Consider the following 14,379-nt stretch of genomic DNA (forward strand, 5'->3'; position numbering starts at 1 on the left):
TAAATTTAAGGTAGTTAACATTTATAGGTAAGAAGAGTAGGAGTTTGGTTTTATTAGGGTTCAGAATAAGCAGGTTGTTAGTCAGGTTTCAACTGAGTTAAAGGATGTCTGTGTGATAGAGATGAGTTCAGAAGGAATGTCAGCAATTGTGATGACTGTAGAGTCAGCTACGTATTGTACCAGAGATGACGGAGGACAGGAAGTATAGAGTAGGTTAGTGAAGATATTAAAAAGGACTAGGCCAAGAATGGAGCCTTGGGGGACTCCCATTTTAAATGGAAGAGGAGGGGACATGGTTCTGATTGCCAGAAGTCAGTTTTCAGTCTTTGCAGTCATATATCTCTACATTCTACACATGTGCAGGTATACACACACACACACACACACACACACACACACACACACACACACACACACACACACACACACACACACACACACACACACACACACACACACACACACATATATATGTGTGTGTCTGTGTATGAATATATATATATATATATATATATATATATATATATATAAAGATATAGATATATATATATATATATATATATATATATATATATATATATATATATATATATATATATGGTTCATAGGTAGGTACTAGGCTATCTGCCCAAGGGCATTTATAAGCCTAGCCAGAGTGTGCCGGCTTTTGCCGCCCCATTGATTAATTAACTGATCCTCTGTCAAGCAGAGCCAATGAAGTGATCCCAGGGGTGTATTTTCTGTTACCCATCCACTTGTCAAGGTTTCTCTTGAAGAGTGTTAGTGAGGGGCTCTGCCTAATGTAGTTTGGAATTTTGTTCAAAAGCATGGGGAGTCTCTGTGACAGGAATCTATCTCTCTAGCATGTTCTATTTATTGTTGTGGTGAGGTTTAGCTCACTAGAGCAAGTGGCTCGCAGTGACTTGGATTTTTTTAGGTGGAGCATGTCCATCAATTCTGAGTTGGACATGGCTTTGTATGTCAGGCAGAGATCACCTCGGAGTAAGCGATATGCCACTGAGTACAGCCAGAGTTTTTTCAGTTGGGCTGCAAAGGACATATGTTTGAGGCCAGTAATCCTCTTGGTGAAGTACTTTTGTGGTCTCTCCAGCTGTTTTAAGTGTCTTGTGAGGTACATCCCAAATGAGGCATTGAACTCTATGATGGGTCTGATGAGTGACGAGTAGAGGGGCACTATAACCTCTTTATTTCTAGATGTGAACTCTTTAGTAATTAGATGGGCCACACAGAAGGATTTCCTAACTACTTTGGCAATATGATTGTCAAAGGAGAGATTACTATCTACCTGGGTCCCCAGATCTCTTATTACCTCTTCTGTATTAAGGGGGCTGCCACCTATATGGTAATTCATGGGTGTTTTGTTTTTCCCAAATGGGATGACTATGCATTTTTTGGCATTTAGCTTGAGGCTATGACTTTGACACCAGGTGTCCGTCTCAGTAAGGCCCTTTTGGAGGATGTTCGTGTCAGCCGGAGAGTCAATTATGGCTCCCAGTTTGCAGTCATCGGCGAACTTGGTTAGCCATAGTCCTCCTGTGTTTGCCTGTACTTCTGAGAAGTATATGCAAAACAGTTGGGGTCCCAGGAGCGAAACTTGTGGGACACCACTTGTGACTGGTTTAGAGTCGGACCTGGAGCCCGCTATTCTTACTGTGTGAGTTCTGTCTGTAAGCCACTTGGCAGCCCATCTCATGACATAGGGGTTTATGTTCAGGCTGGTGAGTTTTTCTGTAATACCCGAGTGGGAAATGGTGTCGAAATCCTTGGTGAGGTCAAGGTAAGCCGTGTGAACAACCTTTCCCTTGTCTATGGCCTTGGTGACTGTCTCGAAGAAGTCAACCAGGTTTAGTAGGCATGATCTGCCCTTAATAAAGTCAAACTGGGTCGGGTCAAGTGTTTGGAGGTCCTCAATGTCTTTGTTAATGAGTTCCATGATGATGTGCTCCATAGCCTTGCAGACCAGGCTAGTCAGGCTTATGGGGCGATAGTTACTAGGGTCAGTAGTGGCCTCTCCTTTGTGAAGTGGAATAACCGTTGCTGTGCACCATTCTATGGGCACATAGCCTGTGGAGAGGCCGAGGTTGAACAGCATGTTTAAGTGGGGGGGGGTTAGTTCGTTCTGTAGTTCATGCAAGATGCAGCCTGGGATATTATCTGGCCCTATTGACGCTGTATTTTTGGCTTTTGAAAGGGCTATTTTCACCTGTGCCTCTGTGATTTCTGGGACACTACACTTTTCCGGTATTGTTGTGGGCCCTTTTGGGGGTGAGAGGGGGGTGACGTTTGCACTGAATCTATGTGCCAGGATGTTGGCAATAGCAGTAGGTTCAGTATATTTTGTGCTATTTTGCACTAGTTCAATGCATATCTGCGAGTTGCCACTTAGATTCTTAACATAGCTACATAGCTAAAGAAGACTTTGTGGTTATCTTTTGAATCCTTGGCTATTTTTCTTTCGAAGTTAGCCATGGATGATTTTATGGGGGACCTTAGTTTCTTACTGATACTGATCAGGGATGTCTTTCCTTCTTGGGATTTGCTTTTTTTCTGAACTAGTTTCCTCCTTCTATTGTATAGCCTGTTTATGGCAGGGGTCCACCAGACTGGTTGCCTTCTCTTAGAGGAGTGAGTCTTGGTTTTGCTAGGGATGGCACAATTTATGCATCCTTGTAGGTGTTCATAGAGTGCATTTGTAAAGGTTTCTGCATCTTGGACAGCGTTATCCTTTAGAGCGGGTGCTGTGAAACATACCACCTCTGTCTTAAGTAAGGTGAAGTTTGCTTTAGAAAAGTCTTTTTACTGTGGTTTCCTTAGTTGGGGGTGGTGGTGGGGTGTGGACATCCAGAGTGATTAGTTTATGGTCTGATCTAACCAGTGACAGGTTGACCTCTGGTGTGGAACACCTGTCACCCAAGTTTGTGATGACCAGGTCCAATATGTTTTCACATCTGGTAGGGGAGTTTACCACCTGATCCAGGGTGTTTGAGTTGATGAATTCTAGGAAGCGCTGGGCCTGGGAGTTTGTACTCGATTAATTTTCCCAGTTAATGGTAGGGTAATTGAAATCGCCCAATATCAGGGTGTTCAGTAGGACCTTCATGTTTTCCAGTGTCCCCAGAAAGGTAGAGTGGTGGTCCTGGGTCATGGAAGATGATCTGTAGCAGGCCACAATTTGCATTGCAGATTTGCCTGATGTTAGTAACACATGGATGATCTCAGAGGTATCATGCTGCACCACTAACCTGAAGGTGTAGGTATCCTTGATGAATATGAATACACCCCCTCCTTTTGTGTTTCGGTCCATGTTCTGTGGCCGAAAAGTGTGGTACGAGTTGTAGCCCAGTAGTGCTGGGGTGCTCTCTGGAGCCTTGAACCAGGTTTTAGTTACTGCACATATGTCAACATTCTCCATACTGAGGAGTGCTTTGGGCGCATGCATTTTGAGATTTAAACTCCTGGCATTGAGTAGCATAACCCTCAGTTTTTTGTTAATTGTGCTGTTTACGGAAGTGGGTTTGACTTTTGAGCCTTGCCTAAAAAGGCACTATGGGGGCAGCAAGAGCCTTGGCCAGTATTCGAAAGCCTAGGGGTGACAGGTGCAAACCATCTCTTGCGAAGCAACACGGCTTGTCAAGCATGTCGTCCCAGGCTGACAGACACTGGATCCCCTTTGAATGACACCAGAAGCTTAGCCAATTGTTGAAATTGATCATTTTTTCTGTATACTGAGGTATCATTCTTGGTGAGGGCAGGATGCTACTCAGGGTCAGGGTCATACCAGCCTGGGCTACATGATCAGAGAGCTCTTCCATGTCTCTTTTCATGTAGCCCAGGGAGGTACGTCTCAGGTCATTCACACCAACATGAACAATGACACAGTCATATTTGTACTTGTTCTGGAGTGACCTGAGTGCTTGTGTTATGTGGCGGATTCTGGCTCCCGACAGGCATCTAACAGTAACCTTCTGCTTGTCCAGCCTAGTGAGTGGGGCATCAGTGTGCCTGACTATAAAGTCACCTATTACTAGTGTGTTAGGTATGTTATTTCACCTTAAGGGCTGTGATTGTGCAGCACACTGATTTTTTTTTTATGTGTTGTCTGGTTTGTGACGGGAGGTGCAGGTTGATTGGGTGTCTGCTTTGGAGATCTCTGATGCTTTTGCAGGTTTTTATTTAGAGCCTCCAAGTATGATTTTTTGTATTTATGTGTATTTTTTGCCAGTGTTGGTTTAGTAGGTCTATGTGGCTGGAGGTGTGGTGCAAGTGTTAACCTTCCCTTCTTGACTGTCTGTTCCAGTCTTGGGTGGAGACAGCTTAGCCTCCATTTTGGCTGTATAACTGCATCTCTCGCATATGTTAGTGTTTTGTGGTAGGAGGAGAGGGTTGTCTGTGTACATGAGGCAGTTGTAACATTGCCTCAGGATACCCAGATTCACCAGCTGGACTGGAGAGTACACCTGAAATTGCTTTTGGTCATGCCTGAATTGTAGGGTGAGCTGCTTAGTCACTTGGTTGGTGAGGGGCGAATAAAGAGCCTTGCCCTGCTGGGCAATCAAGTGTCAGGGTATATTAGTGCTTGCTATTAGGTCTGAGCAAGTGCTGGGCTGTAGGATGCTTTTTGAATGCTTAGGTTGAGAGTTAGACTAGTTTTAAGGGAAAAACTGAAGAGGAGACTTAGTGGAGCCAGGAATAATTTAACTGTAGCTAACCGGCGCTGCCTGGTGCACAAAACCGTGCAAATGCATTTTTTATAGCAGGGAAATGAAAGTGATAGAAATTAGCCCAAAATGGCCAATAAACTACTAACTTCTGGACTGGAACCACTCCTCCAGGGACAGATAAGCTGCTCAAAGCTCCCCTCTCTCACAGCTGAACAGAGAAACTTCCTTCTATCCAAGTAAAGTATGGGCAACTCAGAACCTTATAACACAGCCCTGAATTTAGCACTAGCCTGAAAACTGGACTATACTAGCTTAGAAAGGCAGGAAACAAGGATTTTTTTTAAAGATAAGGCAAAAACTGTAAAAAATACACTTAAAACAGTTGTAAATGACTACAAATGATCAGAAAAGGCTATGGCACTTTAGTGTGTAGCCTACAATAGTTAAACAAATTATTGAAACAAAAAAAGACTTTTTAAAAGTGCAGGCAGTCAAATAAGTATGATATGTGAAAAAAACAAGCTTTTGAATCACAATAAATGCTAGAAAATCAGTGTTTAGGCAGAAAACACTTAAGTACAGCAAGAAAGTACAGAAATCTGATACTTAATCACTCCAAAGTCTCTTTCATAAGCTAGAAGGCTTGTATCAATTTAAGGCTTTCTAGTGCTTCCCAGTAGGTTAGTTACAGGAAAGATGGGAAACAAGCATAGATGTGGTCTTTTAAACCAGAAAGTTGAAAGAGATGGACAAACTGTCCAAATGGTCAATAAACTATAATTTCTGGGCCAAGAACCACTCCTCTTGTGGTAGACAGGCTACATAGTGCTTACCACTCCCACTGATAGGCTAGAAGGCTTTCCTCCAACACAGAAAGGCTTGCGGGGCTCAGAAGCTTACCAACAGTCCTGGATACAGCAACTCTGTATCTGGACTAGGCTAGTTACAGGAAAGGTGGGAAACAAGCGCAAGTGTGGCTTTTAAACCAGAAAGTTGAAAGAGATGGAAAAAAACTGCCCAAATGTCCAATAGCTACAATTTCTGGGCCAGGAACCACTCCTCTTGTGGTAGATAGGCTACCTAATGTTTACCACTCCCACTGATAAGCTAGAAGGCTTCCCTCCAACACAGAAAGGCTTGGGGGGCTCAGAAGCTTACTAACAATCCTGGATACAGCAACTCTGTAACCGGACTAGGCTAGTTATAGGAAAGGTGGGAAACAGAAAGTTGAAAGAGATGGACAAACTGTCCAAATGGTCAATAAACTATCATTTCTGGGCCAAGAACCACTTCTCTTGTGGTAGACAGGCTACATAGTGCTTACCACTCCCACTGATAAGCTCGAAGGCTTTCTTCCAACACAGAAAGGCTTGCGGGGCTCAGAAGCTTACCAACAGTCCTGGATACAGCAAATCTGTACCTGGACTAGACTAGTAACAGGAAAGGCAGGAAACAAGCACAAACACAGGCTTATAAATCAGAAAATGGAAAAGCTTCCCAAACGGCCAATAAACTATAATTTCTGGGCCAGAAACAACTCCTCCTGTGGTAGATAGGTTACCTAGTGCTTACCACTCCCACTGATAAGCTAGAAGGCTTCCCTCCAACACAGAAAGGCTTGGGGGGCTCAGAAGCTTACCAACAGTCCTGGCTAGAGCAAATCTGTATCTGGACTAGACTAGTTACAGGAAAGGCACACAGTATAAAAATAAAGAATTTCAATACACACACACACACACACACACACACACACACACACACACACACACACACACACACGTGTATATATGTGAGTGTCTGTGTAGATATATATATATATATATATATATATATATATATATATATATACACACACACACACACACACACACACACACACACACCTGCACTTGCATGCACGCACACGCCTTGCCTACACACACACACACACACACACACACACACACACATATACACACACACATAGCAGATTGTAGGAGACTGAGTACAGAAATAAGGCTTTTAGACACCCACACACACACTCACATATGCACACATATGTCACCACATAGCAGTCTGCAGAAAACTGAGTACCAGGAGAGGGCCGTGAGACACACACATACACACAAACACACACATATAGATATCACCACATAGCAGTCTCTAGCAGATCGAGTACAGAGAGATGGCTTTGAGACATGCACACACACACACACACACACACACACACACACACACACACACACACACACACACACACACACACACACACCATGATATATGTCGCCTTAGACAGCAGGACTAAATGGTAAAATACTAGAACTGAAATGCCTGAACATTGAAGCCCAAATCCATTTTTTATCAAACCCAAAAACAAACTATTACCATAGTCAAAATTTACATCAGTATAAAAATAAAGAATTTCAATATTTTAAGCACTTTTTGTGATTTAACTCTTTCATCAGCTTCTAAGGATGTGAGACCTTAAAAATTAGATTATATTCGATGGGATGTAGAGATGCAAGGCCTCTTCAGCAGCATATTTCTGAAAAAGCCATACTTGTCTTTTTCTATTCAGTCTTTAAGAGTTTATCTTTTAATGTCTGATATCAAACAAAATGTATAAATGTGTGTGTGTGTGTGTGTGTGTGTGTGTGTGTGTGTGTGTGTGTGTGTGTGTGTGTGTGTGTGTGTGTGTGTGTGTTTGATATCAGTTTATATGATAGGTGTGTTTGTTGTACCGCTGCTAAAGGCAAGAAGCTTAAGTTTACAGAGCCCTGGAAATGATAAAAAATGTGTCAGAAATGTCATTTTATTAGTCTGTGTACATACCTCTGCATACCTCTAAATGTCAGTCAACACAGGAAGATTTGAGAGAATCCATCCTGGTAAAATATGTGCGTGTTTAGAACTATGAAAAGAATGCTTAAACTACTGTAGCACTATAGAAATTTCACAGAAAACAAAAATTACCTGTTTATTTTGTGTACAGTATGCTTACTTTTGAGTAAATTCTTATATAGGACTTGTGGTTACCAGCGAGAAGCATTGCTGAGTGAGATGCATCACTGACCTCAGTAATTTCAGCCACTTTAAATAAATTGAGGAATATGGCTGCTGTCAGTGCACTAATTAATATGAATAGTGTTGGGGGGCACATGTAATAGTAATAATTCAGTGAAAACGGTCTATATGTACACATGCCAGAAATGCAAGTAAAGGTTAACCATAAAAGTAAGAATGAAACTGCAATGACTACTGCATCCTCTAGCCTTGACACAAGTTAAAACTAGTGCCAGTATGAACCAGCTCGGCTTTCAGATGAAGATAATTTCAGGATACCTTAGATGACCACATCTGGGCATACTTACTTAAACTGGTGTTATACTTGGCATCATTGTTTTATGTGTTTTAATGCTTCAAATCACTTGGTGTGTGTGGAGTGAGTGGTAGGGAAACACTGGTGCTCCAACACATCTCTGATGGTTTTCATTGACTCACACTGTAGGGTTATAAAACCATCACTTGTCTCACCACCATCACACTGTCGGTCATTAAATGATGAAGTGAGCAGAGTGTTACACATGCATGTGTGACTTCCATGGAATGATACCTCATGCAAAGCATAGGACAGTAAGACAATGGGGTTGTTTGCAACTTACTCAAGGGTTATAAAAATAGGTACAAAATGAAAATATGGGCATATTTCACAAATATTGCAAGTCATACAACTGAAAACCCACAAAATGGTAGTCAGGCTAATATAAATTTTCATAGTAATCATTTGAGACATATTTTTGCATTTTGGGCAATCCAAATGTCAAGCAATCCAACAAATGAATTCATATGGACAACAAACAAAAGTTACTAAAATTTCAGAACACCATCGTTCTGGAGGTTGGGCAAAGTCCTCTGAGCCATCCACAGCCATCACCCAACTTAAAAGTTTGACTGCAATGTTGTAGAACATTAGAGAAAAGAACAAACGTGTGACTCCTCAGTGAAAATACCCAGAAAACATTCAATGCTCCACCCCCTGAATTCATCTTTGTGCTCACTAGACATTCGAATTGTCACATTTACATATGGGAATAATATTTTTGTGGTCTCTAATAAATTACAGAAAGTGTTTCCCGGATTCTTTTTATCATCATTGTCTCACTATGTACTGCACTAGGCCATGTAGATAAAGCAAATATGTGGTGATAAATGTCCTCTCTCTAGCCATGCATTGCCTCCCTGAGTTTGTATGAATTAATTTGCTAGTTCCTCAACCTCATAATGAGCTGAGAAATACTCATATAGTAATGCTGCAATTTCAGTCTATAAAATAATGTCACATGCATATTAAACCAGATGACAGTACACCTAGTGAACACCTGCTGCGGTCACTGAATGGACATTTCATGTCCACTCTGAATACATGCACTGAATAAGTACAAAATGCACATATAATAGATATGTGCAATGTGGAGAAATGTAAGATGAGCCCCATTCCATTCATTTTACACATACATGGTATCAGCTGTTGACCTGACATGACACTGCTGTCTGATTCATACCACAGGTACAACAAATCTATCAATGTGGGATCAGGGAATGCCTTGTGGGTTAGGCATAGAGTACCACGTAACAGTCTGTAGGAGACCAAGTACAGGGATAGGGTTTTGAGATTGTACACATAGGACTAGTGCTTTACTAGATATATTCTTTTTGTGAATATCAAGCTGTTTCAAGTGCCTGCTCAGGTACACACTGAAAGGTGCATTGTACTTGATAGCAGGTCTGAAGAGAGCCCAGTACGGCAGAACAATGACCTCCTTTGACCTGGATGCCATGCCCTTATTTATAAGTTGTGCAACACAGAATGATTTTCTTACCACAACAGTGTTATGGTCAGCATAGAGTCTCAGATCCCTGACCACTGGTTCTACTTTCATGGTGTGTTATCAGTATGGTAATTTCCAGGGGTGGACTTCTTTCCAAGCAGTGCACAAAGAGTTTACATCCATTTGTTTATCTGCATCAGGCCCTCTTGAAGGGTATCTATGTGTTTGGAGGATTCATTGTCCATACCTAGTTTGTAATGGACATTACATTGATTTCAGAAAAGTAGATGCCAAAAAGTACTGATCCCTTTGGCCTCCACTGGTGACTGGCCTCTTTGTGGAGATGGATTCTCTGTCCTAACTTCTTGAATTGTATCAGTGAGCCAACTGGCTATGCATTGAGAAACATATGGGTTTATTCCTAATTTTGTAAGTTTATCTATAATACCTGAGTCAGATATTATGTTGAATGCCCTGGACATGTTAGGAAAAGCAGTGTGTAGCATTTTCCCTTGTCCATAGCTTTAGTGGTCTTCTTGAAGAAGTCTACCAGGCTAAGAAGGCATGATCTGCCTTTGACAAAATTGAACTGTGTAGTGTCCAGTATCTGTATGTTTCCTATGTCATTGTTTATCAGATCCTTACAAAGCACCAGTGTTCATTAGCCTAGTACACACCTATAAACCTATGATCATTTTTCCCATGGTCTTGCAAATAGAACATGTCAGACTTATTGGTCTGTAGTTACTTGGGTCTGTAAAACACTATTTCCTTCCTTGTGTAGAGGGATAACTTTTGTAGTCCTCCATTTGTTTGGATTAAAACCTGTCTGGAGGATATGGCTAAATAGAGATTCTAGAGGGCCTGACAGGTCATGTCTCATGCTTTTCAGAAGGCCTCCTCAGATATTATCAGGGCTCACTGAAGCAGTGTGCTTGGCCTCAGTGACCACTGTGAGGACCAGCTCCCTAGTGATTGTTGTTGCTGTTGTTTAAGAAATGCTAGAGAATATTGCCTGGGAGTTGATTGGTGATGATAAGGGTTTAAACTGGAGCTAAATCTCTCTGCCAGCATATTTACTATATCCCCTGGCTCCAGGTATTTGGTTCCATTCAGCATTGGTTCAACACATTGTTGGGTGTTTCCTTTAAGGTTGCAGACATACAATGATAAAGCCTTATGGTTGCCCTTAGCTGGGGATGTTATTTTTATCCCAATTTGTTTGGTAGATTTGATTAGTCCACAGAGTTGCTTGTTTAGATTGATTATGGAGTTTTTGCCTTACTGGGCAACATCCTTCCTGTTTTTTGACATGGTTTTCCTTTGTTTTGTTGTACAACCTATTTATACTACCTTTCCACCTGAGTGGCTTATTTTTGGAGGTTGTCCTATATTTATTTTGAATAGGTACAGCTGTCCCTATGCAGTTATTTGCATAATTGCTGAGGGTTTCTGTGAACACTTCCACATTGACAGCTTTGTTCCAAGATATATTTAGAAGGGGTCATCAGAGGCAATTAGAAATAAGGTGCTGCCTTCTTTCTGAGGTCTGCTGTAAGCAAGAGAAAGACATTCAGTGATGCAGTCAAAATGAGAACACCCACTACGGACTCAGACTTTTTTAGTCACTGGCCAAAGAAGCTAAGAAAACTAATAATGAGATTTTCTTGATGACCATGTAGAAAAAAACTGAATCATTTTTCTTATAACCTGAGCACAGATGAAGTGCAAGATAAAATTAATATGCCCTCCTCTGGAGCCTTGTTGCCAAAGAGTTTCTTTCTCAGGAGATAAAGTTCATTGTAGACTTCTGTGCCATTTGTTTAAAGTCTTTATACTTACTTCATCCTTACAGTACTAAAACAGTGGCAAAAGTCCAGAGAGTGACTATTTACCTTTGAGTACAGGACTGTATTTGTTTTCTTTTAGTAAAGAATAACTGAAACATTTTAGAAATGTTATATTTGTCACTGACATCATCTGAGTGGTCAGCACAGAGACCCCTGGTAAATAATGTGAATATTCTGCCTGTGGATCGTTGTCATCATCATTTACAAAATGTATCACCCCGTGCAATGAAGCTAAACTTGTAGTATAATCTAAGGCAAGAATGTGCTAGCAGTTACAGTAAAATGAATGGTCCTTGTGGTTAGCATGCTGGCTGAACAAGGGCAGGGCAGCAGCAGGACGTTGGTATAAAGAGCTACTGGGAAAAACATCTATCCAATAAGGGAAGGAGGGCTTGCATTAAATTCCTCATTGTTGAGGTTTTTCCTGCATTGCAATGTCCAGTTTTATTGGCTTCTTATAAAAAAAAACATAGACTGCATGGAAGTGCCACGAGGCAGTCAAAATGGTCAAGCCACAGAGTAGCCAAATACTCATAGTATCTTTCGTTTCAAAGAGGACAGATATGGAAGTAACATGACATAAGTAAAACAGAAGTGCATTTTGAATGTTAAGAAGATTCATGATCAAGAACATAAAAGGAATCAGCTTGCGTATGTTTAAGAAATATGTGAGGAAATAGTTTTATTAGCACAGTGTCAAATGCAGGCTGAAAACTGCCAGGGAATAAGACATTGACATAAGAATTCCATTCAAGATGAATGCCATGTAATAGCTCTTTTCTTAAGCTCTGCATGAAAAAACAACTCTGACAGGACTGTTCTATTTAAAAGAAGGTGTTTTTGTGTTACAGCACAACCTAACAACTATTTATATAGATTTAATCAACATTAGAGACTAGTACTATTTATATGTCAGACAAAGGAAATTAGTTCTTCTAAAGGACCACAACTAGAAATGCCCATAAAAAAGAGTTATCTCATTTAGGCTGCCTATATTCATGATCTTTTACTGAAGATGGACCACTTTAAGATAACAATTGTCACAATACATGAAAGTGCTTTAAACAAACATAATTGTTATAGTCATTAATCCAACAGCCAGGTAATTCAATTAAAGAAATATAAACGTCTCCTGCGGATCTACATGGGGAACTGCAAGAGGATGAATGTCAAAAAAAGCAAGAGAAGCAACCACAATTTCTTAACCTTGTAGAAAGTTTTTCTTGTGGAATATAAAGAAAATAGATGTTGGTAAACCCATCTGATGAACCAGGAGCACCAGCTACAGCAATTAAGTTTATGTCCTTTCTGGATAAAGAAGTAGGTGTTTTTTAAATGTATGTATGTGTTTTATTTATTTTGTTTGGGTGTATGTGTGTAGGGGAAGTGTGCGGTAGTTATGGATCTTAGGGTTAGGGAGGGGTTAAGGATAGTGCATAGTTAGCGGTGTATGTAGGGTTTAGTATAGTGTTGGAGGCAGAATTTTCTTTAAATGTATGTATGCGTTTTATTTATTTTGTTTGGGTGTATATGTGTAGGGGAAGTGTGCGGTAGTTATGGACCTTAGGGTTAGGGAGGGGTTAAGGATAGTGCATAGTTAGGTAGGTAGTATGTAGCGGGTGGTGGGGTTGGCCGACTATTGCAGGTCGATATTTTTTATTTCGTGATTTAGTGCGTTCGGGATTTTCACGGTTCATGGTAAGGGGGTCGACGTTTAGGTATTCGTGCTTAGGGATTTTCACTTTCGTAATATAGACCCATATATATATATATATATATATATATATATATATATATATATATATATATATATATACACACACACACACACACACACACACACACACAAACACAATAGATATATATATATATATATATATATATATATAGATATATATATATATATATATATATATATATATATATATATGTATGTATATCCTTTTACATCTCAGTATATATATATATATATATATATATATATATATATATATATATATATACAGATTCACTTTATATCCTTGAAATACTGAAATATCGAAATTCAGTATTTTGAAGCTATAAAGTCGAATTTTTAAAACCACGAAAACACAGAACCATGAAATTCAAAATCTCGCACACCGGTGGAAATGCATATTGTTTCTAAGAAAAAAGAAGATAATAAGGGAAAAGATTTTTTACACGTGATGCCTTCATAACTCAGAGATCAAACAAAACCATATTAATTTCTCATTGTACACTTGTATGTGAAAACTCCAGCATGAATATGCTTAGTAGGAATCTTATTTGTGGGTTTGACTTTCCCTGACAGGTTCTTAAACATTTTAAAAAGCACATCTGGTCATCGTCGTTAAGATGTACCATGCTCGAAATCTATGAATTTTGAAAGATTAATAAATAAGTGTCAATTCAATGGACTAGATTATCATTTATTAAAATATCAGGTGTGTCCAATGGTGAAAAGTGCTTATACATGAACACAACTTATGTGGAAGTAAATGAAAATGTAGTTAGATCTTTACAGCAGACATAATTATAACTAACAAATATTGAACAGTGGACAGAACACCACAGGTATACATATTAGGTTATGTCCATAGTACGATTAGCAATGGTGAAAATGATATAAATCCTGGTGTTTCAGTGTTTAACTTTATTTAATATGTTACAAGCATGAATTAAAGTTTATTTGTGCATCTTAACGTTTGAAAACCAAATATCTTGTATTATGAAGGAGGGGGTTGTTTTTATAATATCTTAATAGGGTTCATGAGTAAATTTTAGATTTCCAAGGTTTACTGGCTGCAGTATATCTGACATGTTTTATTTCAAGATGAATTTGATATCAGTTAACACAGTAAGCCCACGTTGGAAATTAATATAGTTCTAAAGTATGGACGGCTGCATAATCTCTTACTTGCTGTAATACTGTCTCACTATACATTTTTCTCTGCAACTTTAATAAAGTGAAAACTTTAACAATTATAATAAATGCACTAAAATGAATACATTCCTTTGCATCTTTATCTTTCCACATGT

General features: G+C 39.7%; 1 protein-coding gene across 1 annotated transcript in view; it reads left to right on the forward strand.

Moving 5' to 3' along the window:
• The first annotated feature begins 12,711 nt into the window (after positions 1–12,711).
• The window catches only part of LOC122793714 (gamma-crystallin M2-like), an 11,965-nt gene continuing 10,297 nt past the window's right edge, over positions 12,712–14,379 (forward strand). The window contains exon 1 of the mRNA XM_044061926.1: positions 12,712–12,726. Coding sequence (XP_043917861.1) covers positions 12,712–12,726 — 15 coding nt within the window. The remainder of the gene's footprint in view (positions 12,727–14,379) is intronic.

This window comes from Protopterus annectens, chromosome 2.part0 (assembly GCF_019279795.1).
Source record: "Protopterus annectens isolate FY-2018-M chromosome 2.part0, PAN1.0, whole genome shotgun sequence".
In the NCBI taxonomy this organism is placed as follows: domain Eukaryota; kingdom Metazoa; phylum Chordata; order Ceratodontiformes; family Protopteridae; genus Protopterus; species Protopterus annectens.